At 43.1% G+C, this 13864-nt stretch overlaps 1 protein-coding gene across 3 annotated transcripts in view; it reads left to right on the top strand.

The window, feature by feature from the left end:
- The window catches only part of greb1l (GREB1 like retinoic acid receptor coactivator), a 37070-nt gene extending 24158 nt beyond the window's left edge, over nucleotides 1-12912 (top strand). Inside the window, exons 9-34 of one of the 3 annotated variants that reach the window (XM_027290573.1) lie at nucleotides 546-683; nucleotides 811-936; nucleotides 1478-1615; nucleotides 1968-2153; nucleotides 2394-2693; nucleotides 2777-2905; nucleotides 3135-3269; nucleotides 3654-3854; nucleotides 3974-4154; nucleotides 4768-4957; nucleotides 6025-6161; nucleotides 6337-6679; nucleotides 6818-6933; nucleotides 7317-7549; nucleotides 7666-8231; nucleotides 8404-8506; nucleotides 8617-8763; nucleotides 8892-9028; nucleotides 9231-9392; nucleotides 9520-9724; nucleotides 10266-10428; nucleotides 10598-10828; nucleotides 10916-11057; nucleotides 11147-11347; nucleotides 11963-12101; nucleotides 12438-12912. In XM_027290573.1, the coding sequence (XP_027146374.1) occupies nucleotides 546-683; nucleotides 811-936; nucleotides 1478-1615; nucleotides 1968-2153; nucleotides 2394-2693; nucleotides 2777-2905; nucleotides 3135-3269; nucleotides 3654-3854; nucleotides 3974-4154; nucleotides 4768-4957; nucleotides 6025-6161; nucleotides 6337-6679; nucleotides 6818-6933; nucleotides 7317-7549; nucleotides 7666-8231; nucleotides 8404-8506; nucleotides 8617-8763; nucleotides 8892-9028; nucleotides 9231-9392; nucleotides 9520-9724; nucleotides 10266-10428; nucleotides 10598-10828; nucleotides 10916-11057; nucleotides 11147-11347; nucleotides 11963-12101; nucleotides 12438-12601 (4913 nt within the window). In that variant the 3' untranslated portion in view covers nucleotides 12602-12912. The remainder of the gene's footprint in view (nucleotides 1-545; nucleotides 684-810; nucleotides 937-1477; nucleotides 1616-1967; nucleotides 2154-2393; nucleotides 2694-2776; nucleotides 2906-3134; nucleotides 3270-3653; nucleotides 3855-3973; nucleotides 4155-4767; nucleotides 4958-6024; nucleotides 6162-6336; nucleotides 6680-6817; nucleotides 6934-7316; nucleotides 7550-7665; nucleotides 8232-8403; nucleotides 8507-8616; nucleotides 8764-8891; nucleotides 9029-9230; nucleotides 9393-9519; nucleotides 9725-10265; nucleotides 10429-10597; nucleotides 10829-10915; nucleotides 11058-11146; nucleotides 11348-11962; nucleotides 12102-12437) is intronic. The other 2 variants (XM_027290572.1, XM_027290579.1) reach the window with 2 other exon arrangements.
- The last annotated feature ends 952 nt before the right edge of the window (nucleotides 12913-13864 follow it).

Here is a 13864-nt window from a genome sequence, read left to right as displayed (position 1 = left end):
ACGCACGTGTGTGCACTTGTACACACCAATCAATACTGAAGGAAGGAATGCTGTAATGACTTTTTAAGGCCTTGCTATCCATTAGCCCTTTTACAAGGTTGTGATATTGACAAGCTAAGGCTACACATACCGATCAATGTTCAAGCGTATTGCAAACATAGTGAATATGAGATTGGAAAATGTCCAATGCAGTCATTGGCAAGATAATTATGACTTTGGAAATATTTTTTATTTTAACAATTTATGTATTAATTATGCCACTGATCTTTCTTCAACCACACTAGTAACATGGCTGTAAAAATATCAGCCATTGGACGCCATGACATGTTTTTGAAATATTCATATTTTCAAACGAAATCTTAATCATGTTCACCAGGTCAAAATTTCAATTTGTCCATAACTTATCCGTTAATATCTGAGAAATGATTGATATTCTCATCTGCCTCATGTTTTGTACATATGTATGTATGTATGTATGTATGTATGTATGTATGTATGTATGTATGTATGTATAATAAAATGTGTGTGTGCATTTGTCTGTTCAGTACCTACAGCTCTGAGGGTGAATGGACCGACCAATGGTCTAGGTGTTGATGGACGTCCCCCCTTACTGAGCCCTTCCCAGGTCTCTTTAGGGCCTCAAGGTCAGGGGTACCGTACTGCTGACTTAGGAGACAGTCCTGGTAAGTCTCTGAAGACAAAATAAAGTCAAATATTTTTAGAACTAAAGTATGTGTTATACATCCGTTATCTTCCCTCTATTTTCTGTACTGACTGACCTTGTTCTCTCTGTCTGTATTTGATGTTCAGTATCCTCTGCCATGAACTCGGGGCCTCCGAAGAAGCGCCACCGGAGCTGGCATCCCAGCTCGTTGGTACCTGTCCCACCAACAGCCGTTCCTGTTCCAGCCATCCGGCCGATAGTTTGTTCTCCAGGTCTGTACACAACACAAGCAGGACGGCTCTTCAGCTAAAATGTCTTCTATGCGAGTCATTGTGAGATGGATTGTAAATCGACTGTCCTATGTGTGTGTGTGTGTGCAGACATGCATGTTTGTACCATGTGTCACAGCATAGACTGTGTTGTTCAGAAGCCCTCATCACTCTGGTTTGGGGATGAGTATGCAACATCCCTGACGTTCTCTGGTTGTTAGGGATGATTCACTCAGCATCTCCATGGAGATAGAGCCAGAGAGTTTGTTCCAGAAATGATCTTTTTTTTTTTTTTTAAATTGCATGATTGAGGAAGATTTCAGCCACAGCATGTAATTGTGGTTATATATACTACATCATTTCAAATAAATGATCTGCCCTGATTTTCTTTTCATTTATAATATTCCTGTGGTGACTGCACAACAGCCCCAAATATTATTGCAGTGTTTTTTTGGCTAATGTGGCACACCAATATGTTACAATTCAACTCATCCCAAAACTTAGCTGTTAATAACTAATGTTAATCTTCTTTATTTCCATCCAGGTTCTGTACTAGGAGTGTCCCCTCCTCAGCAACCGGTAGCCGGAGTGATTCAGCCCCAACCTGTCACCGCCGGAGAGACAGTCATCGTCCCTGACAACCTGCTCAACTCTTCAGGAGTTCGCCCTGTCATCCTCATCGGTACAAGATTGACTTCAGTGATCTGCTCCAGTTCATTTTCACTCATTCAAGCCTAAAAGCTAGTTGAACTCAAGTGATTTAGCAACAATATTGTTCAAAGACATTGCACTGCAAGCAGAGAATCACTGGTGGAAACAGATTACTTCAGGGCTTTTCAGTATTTCAGCTCATAATTTGGATTCCAACATATTTTAAACAAATTATAATTCATCTTGTAGTTTGATTCATTCCTCATTTTTGCAATTTCCTTGTACTCGTGTCTAAAAAAAACAAGCTCACTTCATAATAACCGTTTAACTGCATGAACAGTTGTTGCTACTTGTTGATCCTCATGAAAACTCTTCTGTTTCAGGGCATGGCACTTTACCTTATTTCTATGGGAATGTTGGGGATATAGTGGTGAGCCCCCTGCTGGTCAGCTGCTATAAGAGCAGCCAGCTGACAGAGAAAACCCTGGAGACACTGGGCCTCAACAGCAGCCAGCTTCTCTGTGTGGAGACGATGATTCTACTCACTTTACAGTATCTTGCACGTTTAGGTAAGACACAAACTCGGTCATGCAGATCTTCACTGACATGTTGGATGTTTATTAAACACATGGGGTAGATGACCAGGAGGTGCCGGTGTCTTATTTAAACATTGCTGGAAAAACAAATATATAACTTTGTTGTATATCATTTTACATGTAAGCTGCAAACTGCTCGTGACTGACGTGAACTGAAGTGTACTTTTCTAAGAAAGTTGGTTTTGAATTTGTTTGTTTAAATTTTTCCTGCAGGCTCGGAGCAGATTCCTCTGAGGGAGGAGCTGGAGCAGATAGTTTTGAAGGCCATGTTGTGCTGTCCAAGGGGACCAGCAATCTCCCCGTCCCAGCTCCCCTGGTTGGCTCGACTGGAAGCCAGCGTCTCTGGGGGTAGCGTCCAAGTCGTGGTTACCCATAACTCTTTGGGTGAAGGCATCTCTGAGTCGCTACGTTCTCTCAGTGAAGGTCCTCACCAACAGCAGTGCCTGCCCACATATGTCATCATTATATGTGCCTCTAAAATGAGCGGAAACGAGTTCTGCGTGCTTGTTTTAGGTGAGTGCTGCGTTCATCATTTAACCTTGTTACCTTATATAATATGTATATTAATCTAATCTTAATTTACACGTTGGACACAGGAAAATACCAAGCGAGGGCCTTAGCTGAAGGCATGCTTACAACCAATGAGTTTCTAAAGGAAATCAGCTACGAACTCATCACAGGGAAAGTCAGCGTCTTGGCGTCTCACTTCAAAACCACGTCACTAGGTGAGTGCTACGTCCATACAACATGTGCTTATTGTTTTATAGTTGATGTATTAACCACAGGTTGAAGAGTACAGGGACAAAAATAGAACATGTTTCACCTTCGGTTTAAGATGACTCTTATGATAGCTGCATTTTATGTTGTACAATGACTGTACTATATTACTATACTATATATATTGCGTGTCTGGCTCTGTGTCTTTGTGTGACTATGGTGATTGTTTGTTTTTAGGGGACAATCTGGACAAGCAGCTGGTGCGATATCAGCACCGACGGAAGGGACAGGTCATCCAGCCCTTTCAGGGGGATGTCACTGACTACATCCACTCCCAGGAGGCTGCCAGTATGTCACCACCCTCTGACAGAGGTGAGACTGCTCTCTGTTGTACCCGCTGTCCAAACTGAACAGCTTGGCTCACCTGCCAAGGGCTGATTTACACGAGCCAAAACAAGATAAATCTATCGTCTACATTTACTGTAAATCAATATGTTACTGAGCGCCTGTGGTGATTTATTGCTGCTCCAAAGTTTACTGCCAGACCATAACCCTGTCCTGTTTTATTCAGAAATGTCTCTTATTAGTCAAAAGCAGTAGGTCTAACTGTAGTAGATTCTCTCTGTCAATGTTCGGCAAAATTCTCCATGTTTTAAATGTCTATATTACTTGAGGTAATTGTTATTTTGTTACATGTTTATTTTTCATTTATACTGATGCATATACTTGGCTTTCTCCCTATTTATTTTCCTGTAGCGGAGCTGTTCAGTAAAGTCTTTCAGATCTATCCGACTCAGCTGAGCGTGGCTCGGAGCCTCCTCTCCCAAGTCTGCTCCATCGCCGACTCAGGGACCCAGAATCTTGATTTGGGGCGTTTTTGTAAAGTGGACTTTCTTGTTTTGGTCCCTCCATCTCACGTTCTGGTACACCAGACAGCACAGCGCATCCGACAATCAGGTTCGTGCTCGATGGCAACTTCGCTAATAAAGATTCAAGGATGAACTGCTCACATGTTAAACTTTCAAAACTTTATGCCCACAAAATTCATTCGTCATTCCTTCTTTGTTTTTGCTCAGGAGTGCTTGTGGACCTGGGAATCGAAGACGCCTCCACAGCCCATCAGAAATCAGACAAGTACGTGGTGCGTTTGGACGGTGACGTTCATGTTAAGATGGAAGCCTTCATGAGGAAAGTCAAACAAAACCCCTACACTCTGTTTGTCCTCATTCACGACAACTCACACGTCGATCTCACAAGGTAAGATGTCCATAAACACAGGAAGTTACTCATTTTTCTGTGATCTGTTGATGATCTAAAGCTGTGTGAAAAGATTAGTTGTTATGGCTGCAAATCTAGCCTTGTCCTGTTTTATACATTGATTAAAGTGGAGAACAGCTGCAAGCGAGTGAAAACAAATACAGCAGTGTATTTATTACCTTGAATTTTTGTCAAATATAGGCCACATAAGTTAAGATCCCTTTGATTTTAGACATATTTGGTGCTATGTGATATTTGGCCAAATTTTTTTGTTGGGTTTTATGTTGATGCAGTTTGACATTTGGAAGAATATCGTGTTCCTACTCAAAGATGGTTGTTATTGCTGCCAGCTCCCAAGATCCCTAAAAACTGTTTTCACTGCCAAGAAACATAAAATAGATCACTTCGTGTTTTCCAGGAGAATTTTTCCTTTAGAATGACCTATAATACAATGGACACAGTAAAAATAAAAGCGTCCATAAACCATGTCACTAATCAAGTTGCTATTTGCGTCCGTGTTAAATGTTTTTGACAGCTGTGGTATGATTTGTGCAAGAATCTAGATTATCCCTCACAGGTTTCAAACACTTTGCTCTACTCCTCTCCTCTCCAGTGCTCTGTCAGGCTCTGTGTGCCACGGGGAGCTGCAAGGGTTGGCAGACCGGGTGGTGAACTGCCATGAAGTCCTAGATGCCATGAACCTCCTGGTCCTGCAGGTCAGCTGTTTCCCATTCACGCTGCAAACCCACCAGTCTCGCATCAGCATCCACAACGAAGTTCACTGGCCCTCCAGCGAAAGTCTGGTGAGTTTTACTTTAACACCAGAAGCCCCCAAATATTCTGAATGCATGAGAAAAGACCTGCATGTAGTAGTATTATTTTGTGATGCTGAAAATCAAACAGCACACTAAGACACAACACACACACTGTTTAGTGGAAGACATGCAGGGAAATTTTGACATCTAAGGTCATTCATTTCTTACTTGTGTTCAATTTGAACTCTATAGCAGCCTGCAGACTCGTGTTTGTAACAGATGTGGTCTAGCTGCTCCACCTGGTGGATTTAAACTGCACTGACACTAACAGGGAGGAGATATCAAGATATTAAGCGATTAAATTTAAACTTAATTTTTTTATTATAGAGGTAGACAGGAAAAATAAAGAGACCTTGGGCCACAAAGTCTTTTTATTTTTTATTATTATTTCTCCTTGTAACCTTGCACTGTTCAATATTGGACTGCAATATTTTGCACCTTAACACCATAATATTTTGTTTTTACGGTGTTACTTTTTTAAGGTCTTACCGTCCTAGTTATTCTTAATGTTATATTGAGCTAAATACAGTGACACTATTTGACACTGAAGTACTGTCTGGATGACATTATTTAGTTGTACTCAAATTGAGACAGCAAAACAAATAAAAAAAAAAGAGATTTATTTTTCAAACATTCCTCTAATCTTTGCTGTTTCATAACCTATACACGACTGTGAGTGGCCGCAAGGACAAAAGGACAAAAAATAGTGATAATCATAATATTATAATAACTTTTATTTATATAGCATCTTTAAAAAAAACAGAGTTTACAAACCGCTCTGACAGACGAGCACAAACAGGATGCTGTCGGCGTAGTGAGAGCAATAGACATTAAGAAACATTAAGAAACATGACATATATACACATAAATAATATGTATTTTATATAAATCAATTAGATAAATAAATGAATAAATAAGACATTTACTTAGCTTTTAGATCAAGTGACATCTAGTAAACGTGTACATGGACAAAGATATTTACATTTAAGACAGTGTACCATGTTTTCCCAGTGCTTTTCCAACACTCAGTCCATTGTGGTATCATTTACTTCCAGCAGGGGGAGCAGTCTCCCAGTGATTTGGTGTACTTTGGCCTGAGGGACTACAGCAGTTCCCTGCAGTGGGGCGTGGCGAGCCCTATTCTACGCTGTGATGATGCGTTTGAAAAGATGGTCCACACTCTGCTGGAAAGGTCAGTATGGTGCCATCACTGAGAGAAATCATTAACACACAGCGCTGTGATCATCCATCAAAATGTGTTTTCTGTCTTGTTGAAAAAGCATCATTTACTGCCGGGAAGGTCAAAAAACACAAACTTGTCTAAAATATGTCTGGACGTCATAATAAGTTATCTGTTTGTGTCCCAGACATCCACACCTACACAGCATGGTGATCCGGAGCTACCTGCTGATTCAGCAGTACACTGAGGCCATGATGGCCCTGACCTCTTCACCCTCCCTGAGAGACCACATAACCCCAGAGACCCTGGCCATGGTGGAGGACCTGATTAACGCCCCGAGCAGAGAGGGCTCGCAGGGCCGGGGCCACATGCTGCTGGTTCGAGTCCCCTCTCTACAGCTGGCGATGCTTGCTCGGGAGCGACTGGAGGACGTGAGGGACAAACTTGGGCTCCAGTTGTGCTTTGCCGTGCTGCTGGGAAGCCCAGCGACTGAACTCAACCTGGCTAGAAACTTCACCAACCGCCTCAAGGTGAGAATGACATGAAACATGCTTGAATAGATATAAAGATTTATGGATATATTTGATATCTCAACATGCATTATCTGTGGGGTTTTTTTAAAATGAGACTGAAACGAAACATTATGTAATAACTGTGTTTTGCTGTAGGCGTGGAGAGGCTGTGAGAATGAAGACTGGGTACCGCACACTTATGAGGATCTGGAAGGGCTACCCTGCATCGTCATCCTTACGGGGAAGGACCCTCTTGGAGAAACTTTCCCCAGGTAAGCTCACACGTCATGTTTATGTCCCATCACTCATCCATAATTCCTGCTGGTGTGCCGTTGCTGTGTCTTTTATTTATCCACCGAGTGTTGTTTTACACTTCTGCATTCACACAGTGTGTGTTGTCTTCTCTACAAAGAGGGGTCCAGTTACATTTGAACTCCAGTGTGTCACTGCTGGGTCATCTATCTGTGTTGTGTCAGCATCAGTAAACCATGTTAGATTTGTAGCACATGCATTAAGATCAGCGATTTAGTGATTTCAATATACCCTGATACATTTTGGCTTTCTTAAAATTAAATATCTGTGGGAGTGAACACATAAATATACAGTACAATAAATGAAACCTATTCTCAGCAACAATCTTCTCTTACCCTTCTAGGTCTCTGAAATACAGCGACCTGCGTCTGATAGACTCCAGCTACTTGACTCGTACAGCCCTAGAGCAGGAGGTGGGTCTGGCCTGCACATATGTATCCATGGGTGTGGTTCAGGAGCCCACTAAGGTCATGGGCCATCGGGAATCGGATGGAGAAAAGGCCACCACCAGCTTGACTGATGGAGATGAGCTGGAAAGACCTCAGAGCAACGGCAGCGCCGCAACCAGAACCTCTGGTGAGTCCCCGACCTCGCTTAGACACTAAAAATGTGTAAAATAGTTGATCTAAGTAATAGTTATCTTTATTTGTATTTATTTTTCACATGTTCACTCTCTCTTTTACTCCCCTCAGGCTCCCTGGCAGAAAACAATGTTACTTCATCCGACGTTGCCGACTCCTTCCAGAAGCCCTCCACCTCCACCTGCCCAACCGAAGGTGTCATCAGTTCGGACGTGGGCACAATAACGCAAGGGTTCAAGCAGGAGTGCGACTCCCTGGGCAGCCAGTTCTCCACCAACTCCTCCAAAGCCTCCAAGGCCCCTCCCTCTATTTACTCAAGTTCCTCCTCTTCCTCTCCCTCCCCGTCTTCCTCCTCCACCCAGAGGCCCAGCCAGTCCACACAGTGCGGCCGAGAACCTAAACCCACCCGGGTGTCACCGCCGACAGTCATTATGTCGCGGGCGGCGTACAATCTGCTGTCGGGGGAGTCGGGGAGTCAGCTGAGCTCCTACTCCCTGCTGCCTCATGCAGATGTGGCCTGGAGCAGCCCGCTGAGGCCCCTTATCACTCACAACCTGCAGGGGGCAGAGCAGAGCATGTATTACCGGCAGTGGACAATCACCAGGCAGCATCACGCCGATTATGAAGCTCCACCTGTGCCACATCCACGACGCTTACTGCTCAGTGGACCCCCACAGGTAAGACAACACGAGCACATCTTATAAACTCCTTATAGGTGCATCATCAAGAGAAGATCAAGATATTTAAAGAGATAAATCGAAGAGGACAATAAAAATAATAATAATAAAATCGTAAAACATCAAACGTGTCATTGTAACATTACATAATGTTTTGTTTATCCTCTGCTAGGTGGGAAAGACTGGTGCTTATCTGCAGTTTCTTCGCATCCTGTTTCGAATGCTCATCAGACTGTTGGAGGTAGATGTGTATGATGAGGAGGAGGAAGAAGAAGGTGAAGATCATTGGTCCTTACTTACTCATCTACTCTGACCTCACACCACAGATATAACAAGGAACTAAATGTCAGGTTGTCTCATCTTCTTATTTGCTCTTCATCACCAGAAACATCAGAGGTTACAACTCCAGTAAATACCCAGTGGCCTGACATTGAGGAAGTTCGAAAGCTGCCCTTTGACCCTTACCCCCGGGATCCTAAGTTCAGGAAGGCCAGCCCTGTTTACGCTGACAAGATGCCAAAGTGCTTAAAAGGTCAGCAGACATATGCGAGCACAACAGCAGCGCTCCACGAGTTCAACATTGTTAGTGTACTTGTTGTAATGTAATCTCAAAGGAGAAGAGTGAATGACTTTGATTTTTTTTTTTTTTGCTATCTGCAGATTTTAAGCACGGAGAGAGCCAAACACCAGCCAAACGAGAGACCAAATCCATACGTCTGAGCAGGTTTGCCGCCCACAATGCCTTTCATCACTGCGAGCAGTGTCACCACTACTGTGAAGCAGGCCCTGCCACACAGGTTAGTGCAGTATGCAAACATTCAAAACACTCACGCTGCCTCCTTTGGGCTCGAGTAACTTCAAACATTATAAATCCACATACGTATATGCTGACCTGTCAAAATACCGTGACACTTAAAAGCATGAGAGCTCCTTACTCTCTGTAGCCACCCTTAATGGTAATCTCCCCGTGTTAATAATGCATATGTGTGTGTGTTGCAGCTGTCGGAGTGCACCTTCCATGCTTTCACCTTCTGCTCATCTATGCTGGGGGAGGAGGTCCAGCTCCAGTTTGTCATTCCAAAAGCCAAGGAGAAGCACTTTGTCTTCAGTCAGCAGGGGAGCCATTTAGAGAGCATGCGACTGCCTCTTGTCTCCACTAAGGTAAGTTTATTATATACATGTGTTTGTATGTGGGGTATGTATATGTCTCAGGGTTTGTACAAAGTTAGAAATAATCAAAACACAAATGTTAAATAACTCTTGTGTCGCTTGTTTTCTTTTTTTCTAGGACCCTGATCTCTTAAAGAGTCCGATCTTCACCCCGACTACGGGACGCCAAGAGCATGGCCTGCTCAACATTTACCACGCCATGGAGGGCGCCACTCATCTGCACGTTTTGGTGGTCAAGCAATTTGAGATGCCCCACTACAGGAAGTACTGGCCCAACCATATCCTGCTTGTCCTGCCAGCTATGTTCAACAACGCAGGAGTTGGTGAGACACTTTCTGGCTTTATTAAACTGAGATGTCTTAACTGATTGTACCTTGTCAATGTACATTGTCAACTCGCAACTTATCTCTCTGCTGATAGTAAGCCACCCCTGGTCAAATATTTATTACAGTCAGTCACGTTTATTTGCAGTAGGTAAAAGGTTAAAAGTCGTCTTAACCAGTTGAAGAGAGCCATCATGTGTGCAAACATCTACAGCATAATAGTGTGATTTGTACGTAAGCCAATCAGGTGTATGGTCTGTCTGGAATGGGCGTAAGTAGACTAAACTGCTCTGCTTATAGATAGCAACAGGGATCAGTGAGGTTATCCATCTCGTCTGATAATAATTCTGTTCAGCATACACCCACTACCTTTCGTGCTGAATATGAAACATGCATTTTGTGAAATGTAAAAAGACACACACTATACACATTTAAAGTGGAATTGCAGTGCTTATTACCTCCTGCAGCACTGGTTGAAAGGCGCTGCAGGTGTAACAGGTTTGAGTATTGAATAAAAAACTGACACACGTGTCTGTTTAAGGTGCTGCACGCTTCATGATCAAAGAGCTGTCATACCATAACCTCGAGCTGGAGAGAAACCGACTGGAAGAACAAGGTGTCAAGAGACAAGATGTATGGCCTTTCATTGTCATGATGGACGACTCCTGCGTGCTGTGGAACAGCCACCATACAGCAGACAGCAGGTAGTGATTATGTCTGATTTGTAAGGTTTTTAGGAGAATATTTAGCATTATTCATATTGATTATTTTTTCCCCACTACTACATTTGAAAATTATGTTTGGAGACCTCTGTTATATTTGAAACATGCTCATGTGTTTGTAACCTGCCCTCCATTTTTCTCTATCTCTCAGTGAGACGTCAGATGGAGGCTCAAACCTACCTAACAATGTGTCCCTGAAGACGGTGCTGCAGCATATGGAAACTACACCAAAGATCTCCCTGTACGCAATGTGCGGCACACGCAAGTGGAGCAGCAACCTGGCTCGCAAGTCTGCCAGCCAGCCCTTCAGTCGGTGTCACCTCCATGACTTTGTCATGCTCAATGTTGACCTGACGCAGAATGTTCAATATGACCTTAATCGGTAAGTTAGGAGAGGATTGTGCCAGTTACATGTTCTTTTATTTGTGCAGTGTCTTGATGTTCTGGCTTTTTGGTTTTTGACGTGCAGGTATAGCTGTGAGGAGGTGGACTTTAATCTAAGGGTGAACAGCAGTGGACTGCTGCTGTGTCGCTTCAACTACTTCAGCCTCATGAAGAAACACATTCCAGTCGGGGGAAACAAAGACTTCCTGGTCAAACCTAAACTCATGGTGGGTGTCATGTTCCCATTGGTAAATGGAGTTCTAGTGAAGTTATTTTGTCTTCTTTCAAGCACTAAACTGCTTTGTTCTCTCTCCAGGAAATAGAAAACCCCGCCCCAATCAGCCCGGCCCAGTATGTTTGTGCCCCAGACAGTGAGCAGACCCTCCTGGATGCCCCGGCCCAGTTCCTCTTTGAAAGGTTCCTGCAAAGCTGCAGCCACAGACTCTTTCCAAAGGCTGTTCAGAACAGAAACAACCCAGTTCTGTCCATCGACAGCTACCTCAACATCAGCCCGGAGGTAAGAGCTCCCAGGAGGTTGCGTCTGAAGGCAAAAGAGGAGACAATTAGCATCATTCTTTCAACACAATGAACTATTGAGGGTAGAAGTCAAGTGCTTTTGTGACCAGAACATGCGGATATTCATATATTTGTACGTGCCGTACTACAGTTCCAAGGGGATTTTTAAAGTTTTAACGCAAGAGAAACCAGCTGACTGATTTAATTTCAGTGTTTTTTTTTATGAGCCTTTATAGAACAGTCTGAGGCGACAGAGAACGATGTTGCGCAATTTAACCATCTGTTTTGCTGAGAACATTCTGACCTGCACCACGCACATGTTCAAACAAAGGATGCTAACAATGCATATTTGTCCGGCACGTTTGTGCGTATGAGGTGATAACTGTGATTTTGTTGGTTGTTTGTTCTTCTATAATGGAAATAAATCATGATGCACAGTTGCACACAATGCAACCTATAAATTCTGCTTGCAAAGACGTCCCCAGAAGCTCCTCATGGGGGATTATCAAGGTTACATAATGATAGTTTCATTGATTGTAACCTTTGTGAAATTTCACTTGTTTCCTTTAGTTTGCTTGTGTCGGATTAATGAAACTTATCCTGTCTTTTGTCACAGATTTCTGTGTGCTACATCAACTCTCGTCCACACTCCACCAACCTGAACCACCAGGGCCTGCTGTTCAGTGGCCTGCTGCTTTACCTCTGTGACTCCTTCGTCGTCTCCGGACTCCTCAAGAAATTCCGCTTCCTCAAAGGTGACTCATCGGTGGTGTTGTAGTCATTGCTACAGCTTCTGTTGTTATATATTGTCTGTGTGCATGTTAATACATTCTTGTTAAACCAGTAAGTCAAGGACAGTTGTTTCTTTTTTTCTCTATGTTTATTCATCTGTAATTTATGATGGTGATAAATAAGATCATTAGACAGATTATTCAATTAGAAAAACATTATTAGCCTCACTACTCCAAGTGCAGGGGCAGGGCTGCTACTTCAAACACTCTTACATTTAAGAAGCAGCCTCTAAGGGCTATCTAGCAGTTCTTCTAATACTCTGGTTCTGACTTTTTTTTTTACCTTAATTGTGTCCACAGGTGCAACTCTATGTGTGATTAGCCAGGACCGAAGTTCCCTTCGCCAAACCATCGTCCGGCTTGAGCTGGAGGACGAGTGGCAATTCCGTCTGCGGGACGAGTTCCAGACAGCCAACTGCAGCGAGGACCGGCCCCTTTACTTTTTGACTGGCCGCCATGTTTGAACCTAAAAACGCCTTGGGTCCAAAGCTCTGCTGCAGAAACACAATCAGAAATAAAGGATAGATTCGATTCCAAACCAGCCAGCAATCACAATTCTTGCCATTCCATTGGAAGGTCAAAAGGGGATCTGCTGGTGCACAAGATCCAAAGTGCCCCACAGGTGGACACATGACCGCCTAACATGGCTTTCCCTCCATCTGTACTACCGCAGTGCACCGTGCCTGGCTCTGAAGAGGGTCAGCGCATGTTTTAAACTCTCGCTTGTAGCTTGAGCTTGTGTTCTACTGAAAAGAGACTTTGCTGTGGAAAAAAAGAAAAGAAGCACAGCTGAAACTTTTGTTTTGTTGTTGTATTTCACAAAAATGGACTCTCTCCGATCGGTGATGTGACTATTTGAAGATTGTATGTGTACATTAACTTTGACAGTATGCCCAGTTCTGGACATACTTGTTATCTCAGGGTTTTAAAGGGGTATCCAAGGGAAGCTGCTTCAAGGGATAAAGTTTTTCTCCAAGTTCACCATGTATTTTTGGCATTAACTTATGTTGGCACCAAAGACATCTGCAGCTGCCCCTTGCCTTTTCCCTTCGCTTTCCTTCTCACCTGCTCTGCCTCTCAAACTCCATAAAGCTCATAGACTATATAAAAGGTCACCTCACTATGTTAGAGAAATATAAACTTAGAGGCTGGCTTGTATCGGATTTCTATCATCAAGAGTTTCAGCTTCTACTGCAACGCCGTTTGGGATTCAAACAATCAGCGACTACTTGAGCTGCCACATTTCAACTGCAAACGGGGAGCACTATTATCTTGTGTCTCCTGAAAATAATTACCTGGCAGCGGAAATCCATCTGAAGAGGAGCTGTATGAGTTTCCAAATGACTTACATATAAAATTGGCCCAAAGACTTTATTCACGACTGAAGAGAAGTACAAGTTGTGTCTTAACAAGAATGTAGAATGTTTTGTTGGTGGGTTTGAATATACAAGTATGAAACAGGTCTGTTGCCCAAAAGAGACTTATCTGACTTGCCTCAGCTGTTAGTGTCTAAGGCCGATCAGACGGAGCAACATGCAAGTTTACTGGTATGTTCTAAATGACATATCTTTTGTATTGAGGCATCTACTGGCTTAAATATTGGGTATTTTTAAGCATAATCACATCATTTCGCTATAAAATAATCACTGCCAAATACCCTGCTACTGACTGCACCTGAGATTTTCACCTCCTGTCGTAATGCTCTGAGGCTCCACTGTACATTGATG

Source organism: Larimichthys crocea, chromosome II, assembly GCF_000972845.2.
Source record: "Larimichthys crocea isolate SSNF chromosome II, L_crocea_2.0, whole genome shotgun sequence".
Classification (NCBI taxonomy): Eukaryota; Metazoa; Chordata; class Actinopteri; family Sciaenidae; genus Larimichthys; species Larimichthys crocea.
The sequence above is the reverse complement of the archived record's forward strand: the minus strand, read 5'-3'. Positions and strand labels throughout refer to the sequence as shown.